Source organism: Anarrhichthys ocellatus, unplaced genomic scaffold, assembly GCF_004355925.1.
Source record: "Anarrhichthys ocellatus isolate YVR2014 unplaced genomic scaffold, GSC_Weel_1.0 scaffold69, whole genome shotgun sequence".
In the NCBI taxonomy this organism is placed as follows: Eukaryota; Metazoa; Chordata; class Actinopteri; order Perciformes; family Anarhichadidae; genus Anarrhichthys; species Anarrhichthys ocellatus.
In genome coordinates, this window is record NW_022280099.1 from 1,362,610 (window position 1) to 1,382,490 (window position 19,881).

Below are 19,881 nucleotides of genomic sequence, written 5' to 3' on the forward strand. Positions count from 1 at the left end.
GGAACCAATCTGGCTTTCGTCTCTCCGCAGAGAGGCAAGTGCACAGAGGAGCGGAGATCTCCGTCCATCCTGCTGCATCCGAAAGCAGCTTTTTTTGTCAGTGATTTTGTCAAGAGTGTATGCGTTGTTGCTACATTTGACAGCCTCCACAGAAGATAGTACCTTTTAATGGTTCATTTAGCATGACGTGTGTAACTTAAAGTTTGACTTATGAATATTTCCACTTGCTTCCCAAATGAGACCAGAGAATCATTGATTAGAGTCAGAGCAGAAGCTCTGAGAATGTTTCTCAGGTTGAAGGCGGACGAGATAAGCTGATGAAAGGGAAATGAAGAGAGGAGAGTTTCTGTCGTGTCTCCAGTGAAAACAGAAAGTGTGTAGGAGCCCCGCTTGTGACCTTCATCACAGAGAAAGAAAACACTTTGTGACCCTGCTTTGAAAGGTTCGCTCTTGTTTTCCACAGATAAACTCAGAACAGAGCTTTATTGTAGCAAATAAAAAAGCTGAAACAGAAGCGAATCAAAAAGTGCAGCGGCAGCCAGTTTCTCCACCCGAATCATCTCACCACCAAACCACAATAACAACACCAGCACCGCCCACTCTCCACTCTCTGCTAGCCTCTACTCCTCACAGTTCCTGTATTTTTAGCCTTCATTGATTCAAACAAAGATGACTATTCACTTTGCTCTGAGGAACTGACTCTTAAGCGTTCAGTAGACTTCTAGCCGGCCTCAAGTTTTCACATTATTAGTATTTTTTTTCATGTTGAAAAAAGGCAAGGAATTCAAAAGAATAGAAAAGATTGTAAATGACTTTGAGGGATAGAGATTGCATCAGAAGGACCTTATAGTAGCATTATAGTAAACAATGTAAAACATTTTGCAGCCGGATTAACAGCAACGTTTTGGCTGCAGGGTGAAGCAAAATCTGGTGGAAGTCAGTTACAAAAGGAAATTTTAACAATATGAAGAACTACAGTTGTTGTTCTGACGAAATGACGATATAGGTTTATATAAAATACTACTGATTTGCAACCGCAAATATGCATCCCAGCCGAGAGGAAACATGGTGGCATTGTACGTTTCTGCAAACGACGGACACTTTCAATTTGGATGTTTAGGCATTCTGGTCAGAGCAAGTGACGCATATCAAGCAACCATTATAGAAAGTTATGCATTATGAGAGTTATGTGGTACAACGAGTTACAACAAACAAAACAAATCTACAAAGGTGGAAGAGGGGGTAGATGGTCAAACAAACAGGACTTTCGCCGAGGAGGCCGCTGTTCTTTGTTGTATGTAACGTTGTTGCAACATTGCTGAGTTCTACATTGTCACGGTTGTTGTGTTACGCTGGTACGTTCTTATTTTAACACAAACCATGATTATTTTCTAACCTTAATCAATTAGTTTGATGCCTAAATCTAACCAATTAACCACGTGGTTGATACGAGGCTGATATGAAACATATTCATGAAACCTTTTTATCCCTGAAGAAATGTCATCGGATTGTTCTGGCGACTGGGTTGTAATACGTTCTGGATTATGTTTTTATTGACGTAACAAATTGCAAAATGTTCACTGACAATGTGTTACATTTCTTTTCTCTATGCTGCTCCAATACATCATCCATCCTGATCTCCTCCCTGTTACTTCTGCTACATGTCCTTCCCTGGAAAATATGACTCTATGCCCATCCTCTCTTGTTAAGAACTACTTGCTCCATTTCAAAAATCCAGGTCTTTTCTGTGAAGGTGTCAAATGTATTTTTTTTTACTTTGAACTAAAAGCCAACTTACTGCTTCTTCTTTTTCCACAACCCTTGGAACAACTTGCCCCAGATTTATTCAACTCTGACGTTTCTCAAACAGCCACGTTTTTTTCCCAGATGAAGCATAGCGGTATAAAGGCCCAGTGGTCGGTATGTTCGCCCAATCAGGTGCAAGAAGTGAACCCGAGAACGCTATGATGGTAAAAAGGTGTAAATCAGGCTGTTTGCCCACTGAAGACATCCCTGTTCCAACCAAATGCCTGCCAGGGGGAAAATGACAACAGAGTTCCACCAGGGAATACGGATCAAATGCCTTGCTAAAAGGCACATCTGCAGCAGGAAATGATTCGTGCTGTGAAACTGAAGTTTCTTGCTGAGGGCCACCTAAGTTACACAAGCGGCGGTCAGCGAGCTCTAACGGCACCGCCCGCTCTACTGCAGCTGTCCGTGCTGGCAGCAGACGCCGCCAGCCACTGCCAGTCAACAGCACTGTCAGATCAAGTCGGTAACGATTTCCTGGAAGCCGCTCAACAAGCCAAAGCCATCCGTCAGGGAAACAAAGGCCCGCCCACAGCATGGTCTTGCTCAGAATGCGGCCATTCATCGCGAGGGAGAAGCCGCGACGCTGGCCAAGCCTTCCAAGAGCCGGGGGGGAAAAAGGGATCCGTTACCAAAGCATGATCAATTAAGGCTCTAATACGGCAGGGGAGATAAGGGTGATCAATCATCGGTGACCAGCTCTGCCAGGATGTGTCAGTCCGGCAGAGCTCAGGCCAAAGTCAGCGGACGACTCTAAGACAAAGGTGCGATGGCTCGTAGCGTTGAAGGCCTGAACACAAAGCCGATGTTTCAGAATATACAGTAGATGCACTGACTCACATGAACTGTTATCTACATTAAACTATCCAGCGCTCTTACCTCATCTGTGCAGAAACAGCCAGTGATATTTTATAGAGTCTTCAAACTGTAATCTGTGTTGTTTATTCAACAGATCCACCTCTGGAGAGCTTCACCATAAAGTGAGGGTGATGTAATTCTGTTTCTGAAGAAAATAGGACGGCTTTATATCTGCTCGATTAGAACTTATCAGCAGGTGTGGATACAAAATATATGTGTTACAATCATCAATTATTTCTCCCCTGAGGATCTTCCATCTAACATCATGCTCTATTCATTGCATAATGTAACTCCTCCGCTGATATGAAGTAGTATGAGGTAAAGAAAGATATGAATATGTATAACTTCTGGTCTCGTTTGGCTCAGCCTGGGGGCGATGTTTCATTTCAACCATCACATCTGATCCCTGCTGTATGTGGCTGCGTGAGTTTATTGCTAATGCTAATAACTCGTGAGAAAGTCTCAAACAAAGCTTAACCACCACAACAATCAGAAGACTCAAATACATATAAAAGCAAGAAGTTGTATTTCTTCAGCATAACACAGATCAGTGGCATCTAGAAGACAACAACTGCATTAGTGGAGTTCACAGGTGTTGGTTCAGAGCTCAATGAAACCCAACTGACTGAGACAAATTTAACAGAGAGAGAATACTTGCTTTCTTCCTGCATTTTATCTTTCCAGACAGAAAACACACGTTTTATATTGTGATATTTACTGGAAATGGCACAGCCAGCTGCAAAGTTATTTAAGTTGTGTCTTGAAATGAGGAGGTATTGTACAGATAACTGACTCTGAGGATGATGCTCTATCATCAGCGCCTGATTTCCTGCGACAGAAGGTTTTTCCTGTGAGCGAGCGAACAGACGCTGCATGTTCAGACCACAAACGTAAAAAGCTTTCATGAACTGACTGCAGGTTGAATCACCGGAACCTTTATTTATATAAAACTGTCGTGGATTATTACTTTTACTGTTAGAAAGTTGAAAAAGCCTTTTTTTCACCGTTCCTTCTTCTTCTGCTCACATGGGCATAATTTCCCACCAGACGTGTAGAATCAGTATGTTTGGAATGAGTCACCGGCGGTTGGGCATCTTTCATCTGTTGCCTGCTGGTTAAAATATCCACCGCTTCTTTGTGTCACATGGATGAGATCTCAGAGGAGACCGCAGAGGGCGAGCAGAAGGCGGCTTCGTCTCTCTGTGAATCATCATCCACCTTCTGCCTGCTGAGTCTGACACTCAACTGAACTCTGAAGAGTTTGCTTCCTCCACGTCTCCACCACAGACGCATTAACACACTCATAAAGACTCATAAAGACGTACACAGATATATAATATATCTACGTTGTTATAACGTGAAGCTTCCATCCAGGCGGTGTCTAAAGAGAAGATGCTGTAACGTTGGTTACAAACATTTTAAAAGTTCTATATTGTTTATCTTTTTGAAATCTCATAAGACATGTTCGTCCATCAGCTATGCAACGGAAACATGCAGGAATATATTTTTGTAAGAAGATTGGGTTTATGTACTCAATAACATAACAGATTATGTTATATTATGTTTTCTGATTGTCCGTCTGTCCATCAGCTCCATATTCTTGGCCTGGAGGATTCCTTCAAAACGTCCACCTGGAATCAACAATGACCTGATTAGATCACAAACATGCAAATCCAAGTATGCTCCCACGTGTACAAAAACAACTTGCATGCATCTTACACATTAGAATAAGTATGTGTTGTGGATAAAAATGATACAAATTGGTTCAGTGACTGAGGCCACAGCACATACAGAGGGAGGCCAGGGTTGCATTCAGGGTCTAGATCAGTTCCTGGGGGGGGGGGGTACAATGTGTTCTGAGCTGTATTGGTTGATTGGCCCAGAGCAGGAAGTCTGCACAGGGGACCAAGAACCCTTTTCACATCACCCAGCATCCCATGCTGCTAAATGCTCTGAGTCTTACTGGCCAGAGCTGCAGAGAACTCCTTGGCTCGTCATCTGAGTTTCAGAGATGACAACTCTACAGTAGCTGGCTCTTTTTCTTTTTTCTATCTCTTTTCATTTCACGTCTCCTCTCAGAGAAATTCCTGGCTGCATCCCGAGGAATGGAAGAACTGAACCAGCGTGCACGGAGAAGAAGAAGCTGTTATTTTTACTTCTTACTGTCGGATGAAGTCTTTCTTTGCACCCTGTGTGCTCGCTGCCATTACTGCTGCATGTCTGAGGACACATTTGGGAAAAATCTAGTTTTGCCTGTAAACAAAAAGCACCATGAAATATTCATAAAAGTTTTCTAAAGGTAGGGCTCAATCACAGCAGGATATAAAATAGCAGTCAGGTTTTAGTGAAGATGCATGTGTCTGGGAAGTAGTGAGCATATGAATGCATTAATTGAGACTAGTTTTATAATGCACAAGTTTTGTCAGCAACCCAGTTGTCAGAAACCATGGTGGTGTTGTACGTTTCTGCAAACCACTGATACGTTGAAAGTCATATCAGCCTCGTATCACACTTGCAGAAACAAACGATGGTACGTTGTGAAACGATTGGTTAGGTTTAGGAAAAAAGATCACGGTTTGTGTTAAAGTAATGACGGAACAATGTAATGTACCAACTGTAACATAACTACTGTAAATAAATTAAAACCACCCTCAGCAGACTTTCTCACGTGATGTCACATTGCAGGCGTAACAACGTTATGTAAGAAGCGCAAAGTCAACGTTTAGTTTGGGTGTTACACGAGACACAAACAACGGTCTCCTGGTGAAAGTCCAGCGTTTGACACATCCAGCATCTGGACTCTCGCTGTGTTTTGAGATAGTTCTGATGTCTAAATGCTCATTCTGAGGCTCCTGCTTCTTTAAATATCAGTTTTCTTTTTCAACACCACTTGTACCAATGTTCTCCTTTATCTAAACTGCCTTTCAGTGTAACTATGCACAGTTATGGCGTCACAACATTAACAAGGAACTCAGATGTGACCTCTGACCTCGGCCGCCCCCAGACTATCTTCACTGCGCTGACCAATCACCATGGCAACTGGCACAAAACTCATTCTCCTGAAATGTGGCGATGGCGTTCGGAAAAGAGAGGAGAGGAAAAAGAAGAGTTGTATTTGCTGTACGCGCTGTGAAAACACATCTTTCATATGGTGCCAGAGAGCCTGCGTGGCTTTGTCCTCTGTACAAATATGAGTGACAGCGCTGAGCAAACATCACGGGCCTCATCGTCCTCCTCCTCCTCCTCCTCCTCCTCCTCACAGCTCTGCAGGGCTGGAGGTACCGTGGGACTGCTCTCTGTAGACGCAGCGTAAAGAAAGAACCGGTGGCACTGGGATTGATCCGGCTTTAATTAACCATTGTACGATGATCCACGACTTCTGCCAAACAGCCGGCATGATTTACAGCCCGCCTGTGGTTGGGTACGGGGACGGGAGGTGGCTTCAGCCGACCCATTTCTGCTGTAAAATGAAGACATTAATCTGATATCTGTAAACCAAATATAGACATTTTAATTTCCCTAAAATCTGCTGTTATTTTTTTCAAAATTATTATTAATTTGCTTTGAAACGAGGCCTACTTTATTCAGAGTTTATATTGCTGCAAACACTTGCTTTGTGAATGATTTACTAACATGTATTAAGGCTTTATGGATGTCATTGTGTTGCAAGTCACAAGTTAGTCTAAGTAGTTATGAAGTAGTTATGAAGTCCTGGGAGTCCTAGTTTCAATCTCTGCGTTCGATGCCATTATATCTACATTCATTTAAATCTTTCTAATTATTTCACATTAAAGTCAGTTTACAGAAATAATGACTGCTTTGATAAACGTTGTATTCCTTACTTCAAAATTTACTTCCAAGTAAAATTGTATTAATGAACTACTTTCTGATAAGTCTGTAGATATCAATATGTATTTTGTGATGAGTAGCCTTTTTTTCAAAAAGCAGAGCAAAGTGTTTCACAACCTGGCAACGCAAAAGTGATTCATATTCATGGCTAGATATCTATAGACTATTATGAAAGGATTTATTAACCCTTAATGAAGCCATAAAATCAAACTTAAAAGCTACACTTGTCTTATGTAAATGTGTTATCATGTTTCATTGGTTTTTAAGTGAATACATGATATGTATGTTTTTCTCCGTCTCGTTGTGTATTTATTTACTCATTCCTGTGTGTGCTTGTGTCACCTTGAGCTGGAGCCTTTACAAAAGGGGACGACTCTCTCCTGAGTGCGTCTGTCAGCCGGTCGCCGCTCCGCTGTCGCCACCACACATTCCCCAACATGCATTGTTCTCAGCTGATTGAAGTGGTTTTCTTCTTTCAGGCGCTGATGAGGAAAAAGTGCAAATCACTGACTAAGCAGAACGCTGTCAGCAACGTCTCCTCGCTCTCTCGGTGAAGCAGGCCAAGGATCACGCTGCGCTGGCATCTCTACCAGTTGATACTTTAAAAAGACATGAAGAAGAGGAAGGTATTAGCATATCAAAGGCCGACATCTGACACAGCCCTGCTGCCTGCTTCAACCTACAGTAAGTGGGGTGCAGTGGGAGGAGGGGGTTCGACTGTAGGAGGAGGAGATGGAAAAAAGTGAAAGTCCGCCGGTCGAAGCACATCGAGGGTTTTACCGCAGCTCGCCAGTCACACGAGGGGCGGTATCTGCACCCACACGGACGGGATTAGGACGATACGAGGGGGCCGACGTTAAGAGACGAGAGCTCTGCTTTCTGCCTCGGGCTCTGATTGAACCCACATACACACGCCAGAGTGTGAAAGGTCAGAGGTCAAAAGTAGAGGGGTGAGAGTGAGGGTGGGAAAAATAAAAAAGGATATTCAGTAATTGAGAGAGAGAAAGAAAATGTCAGAGGGCAAGAATGAGTGAAACAATGATCGGAAAGAAAAAATGAGCGAGACAAAGAAGTAAATAAGTGAGGCCTGAAATGATGTAAATGAGCCATACACATGATACACAGTGGAGTACAACATACTTCACAATTTAAATGTTAATGCAGAAAGCTGGCTTTTCTAAGCATAACTAACCTTCAGACTCTTTTCCAAAAGGTGAAAAAAAGAGAAAAAATGTGACGGAGAACAAAGTGTAAGAACAAAAAAACACAATTTAAAATATCTGGATAAAAGATATAAAATATGATGTCATATAAATATCTTTTATAAGAAGCAAAACACGGCTAGCTTGCAAGAGACAACACAAGAAAATGCATTTAAAGTAAGAAGGTATTTTTGTATTTATTGAAACTTCTTTGAATCCCATTCATGTCGAGGCTGCATGTACAGAGTCTTAAAGCTGCTGTTGGTCCCTGTGGACAGACGTGGGAGTGTTTCTGAGCCCCAGACTGCAGCAGGGTCTGACAGTCTGAGCCGCTCAGTCCTGCATGATTCCATCTGATTTCACCAGAACACGACCCGGTGGCACACATGACACGCATTAAGAATAACTCTATAGAAACAGACCATCTTCTCTCTGATGGTCCCGTTCACTTATATAGGTCATATAGAGGCATCGAGATTAAACTGAGACTGTTTCATAACCAGTTCACAGTTCCTCACAGTAACTTGAAGTGCAACACTTCTGCTGAACTGGGTTATTCTAGTGCTGTGAGAGAGAAATAAATGAAAGGAGAGAAAGCACCCAGTTTACGATGTGGAGAGGCTGGGTGAAGCAGCGGGCAGGTGACGGCACATATGGCATGCTGTTCAACAGGTGCTGTGGTACAAGGCAGCGCTGACAGACAGGAAGAGAGATGAATGCTTGGTGTCAAATCCCTCCTCTGGCTTCTGTCCGCTGCCAATGAGGCGAAGACAACCAGAAGAGAGCAGAACAGTGAGAAGAAAAAAGAAAGATTCTTGGCCGGGATGCAGGACTTACTGTATTACAGCTGTATTTAATAAAAGGCTCAGCAGCATTGATCTGACTGGGGGAATTTCTCCAAACATCCTGCAGAGCTAAAAGGCCGGTGGGATCCCTGTGCTGCTCTGATTGAGAGCTTCCTGTTTCAAGCACTTAATGAAGAACTGGGGAGAGATTTAACTTCCAGGTCTCCCAGCTTGGACGCTTTCCTGCAAATCATTCTTGATATTCCCAACATTCACCTGCCACTACTACATTTTTTTTTAAAGCTGCTTTGATATATTACGACCACTAGGGGCCAGAGAAACTCCAGAACGAGCTGGCAGACAAAAAGCCCCGACATATTATCACTTTATCAAGTTGTTATAAGCAGATTGTTATTAACTGTCCAATTTAAAAAGTAAGTATTTACAAAGCCATGTATGTTTCTTTGTTGGCCCTCGAGCGATTCATTGTGAACCATCTCATTTACAAATCACTTCACTCCAGAAAGAAGTTTCAATAAGGAACCCGTGCGTCTCTGACTCTTTGTATGGTCTGAAGGCCTCTGCCTCCACGATGAGCGTGAAGATGGATATTTGTATTATATGTACAGGCTGCTGTTTATCTTCCGTCTTGAATCGTGTGTGTTGGTAAAGTGAAGCACCGCTGTCTTTTCACTACGTCTCCTCACTGAGTATTTAATTACTTTCATTCAGTGGAATTAAAGCAAGGTAATTGTTATCTGTTAATAGTGCTGTGGAGCTGTTGAGTGTGCTGGTTTATTCATTGTAAAATTGACAAACGTTGTAAATTAAAACACTAACAAAAATGTGCCAGTTGCTACAATGGCTTAATAAGACGTCTGTAATCTACCACAAAGACCAGGTTGCTGAAACTTTGACCCAGAGAACTTTGCAGTAGCATGAGTGCACCTGAACAATTCCCAGGAAATGAAACTTAGCCTTTGCAGCTCTGTTGCACTCGCCACCACATGGCAGGTCAAATACAGCATTTGCATTGGCTCATCCGGTCAATGATTTGCAAAAAAGGTCATGTGGTGTGTACCAATGTGCTTATCTAATTTTTCTGTGTTTGCATCTCAGTTATTACCAGCCATAATCAGGTGAACGCTTTTGCTTCTGAGACATAAGCACAGTTAGGTTTCAGTTGTCAGCCACGATAAATTGGCTGCAAGTTTCCTCTGTTCTTACTTACTGATCGATGAGGACCTGAAGACATGGCTCCAACACTGGTGAGTCTCCTGCTGCTGAGCCCTGAGGAGAGGAGAGTTAAAGCTGCTTCAATTTGAACTCAAACAAGCTTGTCTTCTTACTGGCAGCATCTTTAAATACGTACTAGTATATTGATTTGATGTAAATATTCTTGGATTACAATGTAACACGACTTTACTTTGAGTTTGCTGCTGTAAAGATATACGTTTCCATCGTAGTCAAAGTAAGATCTGAAATAAGAAGAATTTAGAACACCAAGAACAAACAGGGTGAAGTGACACAACAAGTGAAATGTGTTGACATTTAAAGGTGTGTCATGTAAGACATCCCAGTGTTAACTAGGAGTATCTGTGAATGCACCTTTGTTCCACAACACGTTATGCAAGTTCTCAGTAAACAGGGCGTTGATTTGCCCTGTTTGTTTTATGAGTTGTGCAATGGTACAGTTATTGATGAAGTATAATGTCAGGCAGATCCAACAAACATGTTTGGGGCTTTTCATCATAAAACATTTGTACAACCGTTTTTTCCCCCATTTTCTCTAAGATTGTACATTGTTAACATCCATGTTGACTATCTCTTCCTCACATCTTTTTTTTGCGCATTGATCTGCTTCTTAGCGCGTTACTGCTCCGAACTGTCAAACAGCGGTATCGCATAAAACCTGTAGCAAGAATGTGTCTCACATCGTACACATGTGCACAACCAGGAACCCACATGTGAAACATGTCTCCATAGCGATAGTAGGTCAGACACCCCAGAGGCAACTTATCCCTACCCGTCATATTTTGCCACTTGGGCAGAAGCCGGGGGCAGATTGTCGCAGTTAGCATGTAGTTGACATCATGAAATATCACAGGTTATTGACAAAACGTCGTCAGTAAAAATAAGTAAACTTTTGGTTTCGCGAAGGAAACGAACGCCGGTCCCCTGAGTAAAGGTTCTATGTTTGTTTGACCCGTCCACCACTCCTCGCTTAAAACTTAAAACTACATCCAATGTTCTGAGCATCTAATAAGGAAGTGGATGGTTCACCATTGGAGTTTGTTGAAAGCTCGGTGTGTCTCATACAGACGCTAAAGGGTGCATTGTGCGTCGGTATCAAGACACCGAGGGCCACTGCCCAAGCATTGGTATCTGACACCCAGGGAGTGAAACCTTTAAGTGATGACCACTTACACTGACTACATACCAAGTTTATTATTTTTATCATTTATTAACGATAATTGTTTCTCTTATCATGTTAGTTTGACCATGGTGCAAAGCCCGGGGACCTGATCGAGATCTTCCGCGGAACGTATCAGCACTGGGCTGTCTACATCGGCGGAAATGAAGTTGTTCATTTGATTCCTCAGAGTGAGTGAAGTGCTGCTTTTATGACATTCATCTTGAGCGACCATCAATAAATTTGCCTTAATTATGTTATCAGCCAATCGCATACATGTATGTAAAATAACAGTAAAGACAAAAACTTAACGAATTTCCCTCTCTTAAATTGTATCCCTGTTCTTTTCCAAGCTGCTTCACTCTGACTTCTGTCCTGTTTGTCTCTTAACACACACACACACACTCACACAGGTGATGACTCGAGCCCTCTTGGTAGCCTGTTGATGCTCCTGGACAGCAGGAGGGCACGGGTGATGCGCCAGAAGATCTGGGAAGTGGTCGGCGGCCACCGTTTTGAAATCAACAACCTCCTAGATGACAAGTACGAGCCTCGAGACCGCCACGTCATCGTGAGGGAGGCCTGTAGGATGGTGAGCTCGGAGCTGCCGTACAATGCCGTCACTCACAACTCTGAGCACTTTGTCAACGAAATACGGTACGGCCAGTCAGAGTCTCGTCAGGTGGGTGGTCACTTTTATACTTTTGTTTGCATAACTATTAAAAAAACAAGTTGTTTACCTCGGTAAGTCATAGCAGGTGTGCTGATTCTCACAGAATACAGTAAGTGATCAGAAGAAACTAAGAGAAATAAAAGTAATTCAGCTAAAAGCAAACTTCTCCACTGTAATCGTAACAGTCGATAACATATGCAACAGTAACATATTTCATTGATATTTCGGCGGGAGATCAAAGTGCTACACAGCCCTCTGTGTGTCTGCAGCTGGATACTCCACCAGTTTATCATATAAGCGTCTCATTCATTGGAACAACACATCTAGAACAGTCTATTTCAGCTGATTAGAAGCAGATGTGCTACTAAATGAAATGTGATTGCTCGTGTGTCAAACAACGGAAGATGATTAATAAGCTGATATGCAAAGTTTAAAAGAAAGCTTGTTTAATCAAACCACTTGGTGCATCTGTGTTGTAGCTATACAGAGTTATACAGAAAGCCTTGAAAGCCATGATTATGTTTTTGGCTAGTTGTAAATCTTCTCTCCATTAGGTTTTGTTTTGCTGCTATATGTATACTCTTTACTATCTATCATTGCTGCAGGATGGTGCATTGGCCCGTCATTGGCTGAGACAACTGTCAGTCAAACTAAATTCCTCTTCTAAGGCGTAAAACTGCAATCATTTTCTCTAAATATATTAAGTCGCACAAACATGAGTAAAAGTCTTAGCTCTTGAATCCCCTCTTGTAGGAACAGTACTCAGAGAGAATCATTCACTTTGTTTAATTTAAGTGAAGAGTTTTCAACTAGTGGTCATTAGAGGTACTGCCAACTGGGCCAAGTCTTAACTAGTACCAGGTTCAGTGTGAAACAATTGGTTTGTGACATTATAATTATCTGTGACTTTGTTTGTGGAGAATACGCACAACTTAAATACAGTTTCTAGTTATTCCGAGGGCCAGTACTACAGTGACATTTCACACCAAATTCAGTCAGAATCTTTTAGGTCAGAGGATGATTACTGGAGGCAAAGCAAAGTGTCACAAATGATTTGTCTCAAGTTTAACCTGAACGTGAACTTTCATAAGCAAATTCATGCAATCGACCAATATTAAGCTCTCTTAAAGGGAGTGATCACACTGCAGTCTGAAATGAAACACACGTTTTTATGCTACTAATGTTTTCACGGAGTAACAGCAGGCTTGATGGCGAGCTAGCCACAGAGCTAGCTGCCAGTGTCAGAATTTCAGGTACTTTATGGTTTGACAGTAAAATAATTAACTTCGAGGTACAGTGGGCTACAAAGGCACAGTCATTATTTTCCATATTTATTTTGGAAATTTAGTTGTAAGCATATCCAAATTTAGATGGTGGAATTGAATTGAAATGTTTTCTTGGACTTTCAGCCGGCCACTTATTTGTGTCACGCAGGTTAACAGAGCAGCTGTGATCGGAGGCGCCGCTTTAGCAGGCGTTGGCATCGTAGCTTTGGGTGCCGCTCTGCTCGCCACCTTGCTCAAAGATGACGACGACGACGATGAAAAGAGACATCGTAAGTGACAGCGATGAGACAGAAAGATGAAAGGAAAGATCTCTCATTTGTGAATCAATTCACCCGGCAATCATTTTGATTCAAACTGTGACAGTGAATGAACTACGGCACATGTGCACTGAACTGAAAAAAGTTGTCTTTGTTGGTGTTCTGTCAACACACACAAAACAATTCAACTTTGGAAAAGATGGAGCAAGCAGCTGTTGAAGAAAATGAATGGCTGTCATAATGCTATAAGACAATTTGTTCATCATATAATGTATTGTATTGATTTGTGTAAAAAATAAATGGAAATCATTTCATATATTTTTTATGTTGGAGAGCCTTTATCTATTAAAACATGTCATGTTCTGTGTGTGCAATTCATCTGTACTTTGCAGAAAAAGACACGCAGACGTCGTATTTACTCAAAGCCTCAGAATCCAAACAAGTGCTGTATGTTATTAATATTCATGTTTTCTTGGCAACAATAATGATTGACAGAGAGGTCCTGAGTGCAACAGTAGAGGGCATCACGGTGAAAAGGCAGACAGAGCAACAGGAGACTGCTGAGTAATGTTTCTCTGACGGCCTAATTAAGCGCTTAAAGGGTGTTCATCCCCCGTGGTCTCTGTGCCAGCATTGTGCTGCGTCACAATCTACCACTGTTTACATGTGGACCCCTGTTACAGCCGGGGCAGGTGGTGCAGAGCAGATCCACACAGGACCATGTGATTGACATGCTGTGTGTGCTCAACCTCTTGTTCCTCTATCTTCGTGGGGACCAATTCGATTTTTAGACCATGAGAGTGGGGACATTTAGGAAAGTGAGACATTATTTTGGAAGCTTGGGCAGTTAATAGGTTAATACTTGGTTTTATGTCACTTTAAATGTTTTAGCTGTGATGTTTAAGGACTGGGGAATGTATTCATTGATGGTCCTCACAAGTATCAAAGTACAAAAAGTGTGTGTGACTGTTGGCAGCTGATTTGTGTGGGGACTCGCCTTTGTTTTAGACAACTGCACGTCCCCATGACTTTACAAGTTAGGGTGAAAAGTAGGGTAAGAGTTAGGTTATGGTTAGGCTAAATGTCAATGCAATGTCCCCTAAAGACATGACTACGTGTGTGTGCGCGTGTGTGTGTATGGGTGACAGCTGAGTCAAGGATCACTGTAACCCCCCCCCCCCTTTCTGAGGCTCCTCCTCCCCCAGCTGGATGATAAGACCCTGCAAAAAATATATGTGCATCTTGTCAACTGACAGTCTTGTTTAATATTTAAACTCTCAGTTTAGAAAAAGAAAAATTAAATCTGTACAGAAGGAAATGTGGCATTTGCAGAATAAATCCATTTTCAGTCCTGAAAACTATTTTAGAACTCAAATCTAAAAAGTGTGAATTGAGCATCTGGCATGCTTTTGATAATGCAGGTTTGTAGTTGAATTTGAAACATGTATTGAAAGTATGTAACCCACAAATGTAGCTGTGCTACTGTTATCTGACAAGGCACAGTCGACATTTGCTCTGGGACATGTGTCGTTGCATGCATGGATTTTAAAGGGCTGTCCTTGACTGAGACATCAACATGAACCTTTATCTGCAGCTGGCTGGATATGTTGTGAAATGTCTCCCAGAATAGCTACAAAACCCTGTTCTAGATAAATCTCAGATCAAATGAAGGCAAAGGCAAATACAGAGTTGAACTCATGTTACATTTTAAAACTGCATTTTGAGTAATGACATCGCGTACAGTAAATCACTCCTTTTAGTTTCTAGCTTTCCTGCTTAGACTCAAATCTTAATGCAAAAAATGCCATTTACAGATTCAGGCTGACTTTTCTAACTTAGTCAACAACACTAAGAACACATTGGCGATTTGGCTACATTTAGCTGAAACACCTTTAAATCCTCAACAAATAAATAAAATCAAATGATTTGGATGTTTTTTGCAGTGTAGAAACAGGCCCCGGGGCCAGGCCAGTGAAGCTGCTAGCAGGTGGGGCCAGTTGGGCTTGCCTGGTCCCCAGAATCTGCACAGCACCCCACATTGTTCCTGAGTTCACCGCCTGAGAGCTCCATGAAATCCAGAGAGGGCTGCAGAGGCTCGGGTCGTGGGACCGGCTCCAGAAATAATAAAACCTCGTACTCTACACGTTTATGGAGTCGGAAGAGATGGCTTATCGTGGCTGATCATTAGGCTCAAAAATAATCACCATGTATAACAAATGTGCAGCGATGTCATTGGTGGCCCTGATAGAGAGACAACGTGCAGTTTACTGGACATTTGCATTTAGTTGTTATCACTCGATTCGTCGGTTTCCATCACCACATCCATGGCTTGTTCCTGTGATATCAGCTGCATTTGGGAATTTGGCAAAAACAGGAGCTCAGCCTGTTGCCAAATAGAATTTCTCCCATTACAGCCAATAATAGCTGGCATTATGGCACCAATTACAGACAACTGTTCAATTTTGAATGAATACAGAACTTGGGAATTGGTGTCTTCAGTCTATAAAACCCATTTTTAAAGATAAAACCACGCCGATTGCCACGTTCTGCCTCTCCGTCTCCGTCTTCAGCCACATTCACATTTCCTCAGAAATTATTAGCAAGGCCCCTTCTTTGCCTTTTCCCATCCATCCACCAGATACCCTCAGCCTTTCCCTCCTTTCCCAATCACCTGACTATCACACCGCTCTTCACACCTGTTCTCACTTCCCTCATCTGCTCGCCCACCTCCTCACCTGATTCACCTGCATCACTCACCTGCTACCCATTCCTTCTGATTGGATCCAAACCGACCCCAAATCCTTTTTAGTTCATCATTGTTGCAGCGTGGTGTTTTACTGCCTGTGTGCCTGTTACCTTTATGCTTTAAATCACGTCATGGACAAGAAGGTGGCTGAATTGTCACATCTGACAGCAACATGGAGGTACAGGAGGGAAGAGAAACTTTGAGAGACATAAAGATAGTGTGTCCTCAAAAGCTGCCAGCAAACACTGGAAATCACTTTTTTCGCAACACTGAAGCGACTAATCTTACGGGTTCTGTCTTGTCAACTAACTTCGTTAACGTTGACAAAAGCACTTTGTCTGATGAAGTGTGAGAGTTTGAAAAAACTTTAATATAACTGACAGTACATGCCCTCGGAATTAATGCAATCCAGGGTTGAACAATCAGGATTGCCCCGGGCAAGTAAAATAACACATCGTAGTAAAAATGTACTTTGGGTAATTCGATTTCTGGCAAGCGAAAAAAAAAACATTAACGTTGAAACCTGAAAGAACAAGGTCAGATATTAAAGTGTTAAATGTTGGAAATGATTGCATTTACTCCAAGGTTGATGCATTTCCCCTGAATAATAGTAAGATAAATGATTTCAGAGATGCTTTAACATGTAGTTCCCTAAACTAGAACAGTTGATGTATTTTGCTGTTAAGTCACGGTTACGAAACAGGACTTGCTATTGTGAGTTTCTATTGTGAACTGGGCTTAGAGGCAACACTGGACCAACATGAATTACTACAGTGAGTAAAAGACCACAGCAGCCTGAGATAAAAGCAGCGTGACAGGCGGCCGTGGAAGCCAAAAACCAACTACCTTTGGTGTCTGTGTCACTTTAGGATATATGGCTTCCCCCACCGCGGCCTGTCACAGCTAACTTCTCACGTTCAGATACCCCCGAGAGGCAGACGGAGGAGGGGAGGTGGTGCAGGCCCCCGCCAGAAGTGCTGTTAAACCTCCAAACTTCTTCCATTTGGTACAAAGATGTCATTGAGACTTGTCTTTGCACCTGCTCACGTTGTGGAGGAGATGGCAGAGGTTCTTCCTGTGTGTCTAGGGGGAGGAGGAGGGAGCACAACAGTCCCCCATCTCCCTGCTGAAAAACAAGCCCAACAAATGCTGTTTAAAGATCTTTTTTTATTTTATTTTTTTCAAAAAAAGGCAAACTGCCGCCATGCCAGATAAGTCAACAAATGAATGCCAGTGAAACTTTGTTCATCGTGTGAGGGGCCTTTTTGAGAGCGAGGTTTGTGTAGAGAGAGGGGGAAAAGGGATGAGGAGGTGGATTTAGGACCACATAAAGAGGAGCGCCAGGAGGACGTGGTTTGGAGACCACCCTAAACGTAAGGTTTCTCTGGATGCCGATGCCCGCTCAGGTGGCAGCAGTTGAAGCAGCCACCTCACCACCTCCATTCCCTCTCCCCCGCCGGGCTCACAATGAGGCAACTGTTTCAACGGTATGAGGGCTCAGCCTCCGAGGCCTCTGACAGAGAGAGATTAGAATAACAATGTCCTGGGTTAATGATGTTTGTGCTGTTAAAGGCACAAAGTCGTTACTAAAAAAGCCATTAGGGCCCGGAGTCAAAGAGAATGAAAGGAGTGTTTTTTTACACTGATTATTTGCAGCGAATTCTAAACAGAACAGAGATCAACACACAAAACACCAGCAGCTCAGTGGCCCATTTTATGGCGAGTTCTTGATATGTATCATGCAGCTATAACTACTGTTTTTAGTTCATGTGATAGTGGCTTGTTTCATGAATTAGCTGCAGTTCCTTTCAGGCTTTTCACCCGACTCCTTCACTCGGATCCACTCATCATGTCGAGGCGGCAGGCAGAGCCGAGTCGGCGCTGGCAGAAGGGGGCAAAAAAAACAGAGAAAAAAAAAAACAAGGCTTTGAAGAAGACTGAGCTCGCAAAGCTGTATTTTAAAGTTGGATAGCACATCAGAGGCACGAGCAGCTACAGTTCTGCCTTTTTGAGGGATATACAACGGTCGTACTGCGGCATCCAAAAAGAGCATTCTCTTCTGAAGGCGAGCGGAGTGAGACCAAACATGCATCGCCATGCTCCCAGGCCTAATTATCCTCTGGATCGCAAACAGAGAGCTGGTTTCAGCGGAGCAGCGACGAGCGGAGGATGGCTATATCTGAAAATAATCAAATGTGACATGATTTCAGCTGTTATTTACATTCACATTATAGGCCGACACTATCATTTGGAGTGACTTAGTGCATAAGTCACTCTAAAGGAATAAGTTTCATTTCCTTCGTCCTTGAAGCTCGTGTTTAATAGAGATATGAGACAAAAAGCTGGTCCAATAGAAGAGCTGAGAGAACCCTAATCATCGAATGTTGTCCTTTGAATCATAAATATATTCTGTGAAAGCTGGTTCAACACACACAGCAGAATAAACTATGTTCCCTTGAACACCAATATACAAAGCAGCCAATAGAAGACATTTAAATGCTCAAAATACAGTTCTCAGACAACATTAAGGTAATATTTCTGGATACTGATAAAAGATTTAATTGGAGAAATAACAGCCGAGTTGTTAGACTGCATTCACACCTATCGTTGCTGTAATAACACCAGTCCTCCCAGTCATTGGAGACCGCTGCAGCGGAAAAGTTGAAACAGATAAAAAATGATCTTCAAGTCTTCTTCAATACAGCATGATGTTCATTTAGTAAATGTCCAGAATGCAGAACATGAGGCTTCAAAACGTCCACAAAGCAATGTATGACGTCACTGTGACTACGTCCACTTCTAAAATACAGTCTGTGGTCCGGCTGCTGGGAAATGAAGGAATGAAGCTGCCTTCAAGTGCGGTTGGAAATGTATACTTGTGCTACATTGGGGGTTGTTAAACACAGTTGGCCATTTAAGTAGCACTCTCACAACGCCACATAACCCCGTGGCTAATTGCTGCGTCGCCTGCATGCAGCCTCCCTCATACCTACAGCAGCTCCACCAGGCCTTGACCTGTCTGAGGGTAGAGCTGGATGTGTAGTCCTGCAGAGCTGACATCTAGCTCCTTCAAAAGATAAAACTGTTCAACATACCCTTATACAACGGTTCGTATGATATCTTGAACTTTCCTATGAAATCCAATTTCTGCTCGTTACATGCATTCGATCTTTTCAAAATAAACTTTTGTCTTCACAAGAAACAACTTTGTTAGGTTTAGGCAACAAAACTACTTGGTTATGTTTTGGAAAAGATGGTCGTTTGGGTTGAAATAAATACGGTTGAGGAATTCACATGGGGAACAAACGGCGGTCTCTCCTGGCTGAATGATCTCTGTTTGTTGGATCCATCCACCTCCCCCGCCCGCCTCGTGTGTGCTTACTTCCTCATTCAAGATTACGTGGAAAACATACCAAATGATTATGTGGGATATCTACAAATTACGCTGCATTATATTCCGTAGGTTTAGCTACAAGCAGACAATGGAGTAAGTTCGGTTTCAACGGTGTACGTGCCTCAGACAAACTTCACTTTTACATATTGAAAGCAGCTGAAACTCAAACTCATATCAACTCCAAAACGGCAGAGGAGTAAACTTCCTGTGGCCAGCGATGTAAGCAACCAGCAGCGAGCAGAATGAGGGTGAAACCAAACAATAGATGCACCCAATATTCTCCTTCACATATTCATGTTTAAATCCCATTGTCTCTAACATTACATTAAATCAACATTTCAAGTTCCTGCATGGATCAAGACAATAGATGCAACACATAGTTTAGACTTTGGAGAAGCAAGAGGTGATGAACGGAGTCTGTGATAGAATGTATGCAAGAAGAGAAATAGAAATTAGGTTGCCTATTTCTGAAAAAGATTAAGTTTGACATGTGCTCAGCCCTCATCTAAACGCTCACAGCCTCCCTTGCACGGCGGCTTGGAGAGGTGACTGGGGAGACAGAGGAGCTGAGGAAATGCCTGTGGCCGAGCCTCTTATTTTTCCATGGCA

The 19,881-nt window shown here is 42.6% G+C and overlaps 1 protein-coding gene across 1 annotated transcript; it reads left to right on the forward strand.

The window, feature by feature from the left end:
• Window positions 1–9,623: 9,623 nt before the first annotated feature.
• LOC116397607 (phospholipase A and acyltransferase 4-like) lies at window positions 9,624–13,373 on the forward strand. Its single transcript, XM_031873190.1, has 4 exons — window positions 9,624–9,771; window positions 10,999–11,107; window positions 11,330–11,598; window positions 13,024–13,373. Exons 1-4 carry the CDS (start codon window positions 9,757–9,759, stop codon window positions 13,150–13,152), a joined length of 522 nt encoding a protein of 173 aa, XP_031729050.1. The 5' UTR covers window positions 9,624–9,756; the 3' UTR covers window positions 13,153–13,373.
• The last annotated feature ends 6,508 nt before the right edge of the window (window positions 13,374–19,881 follow it).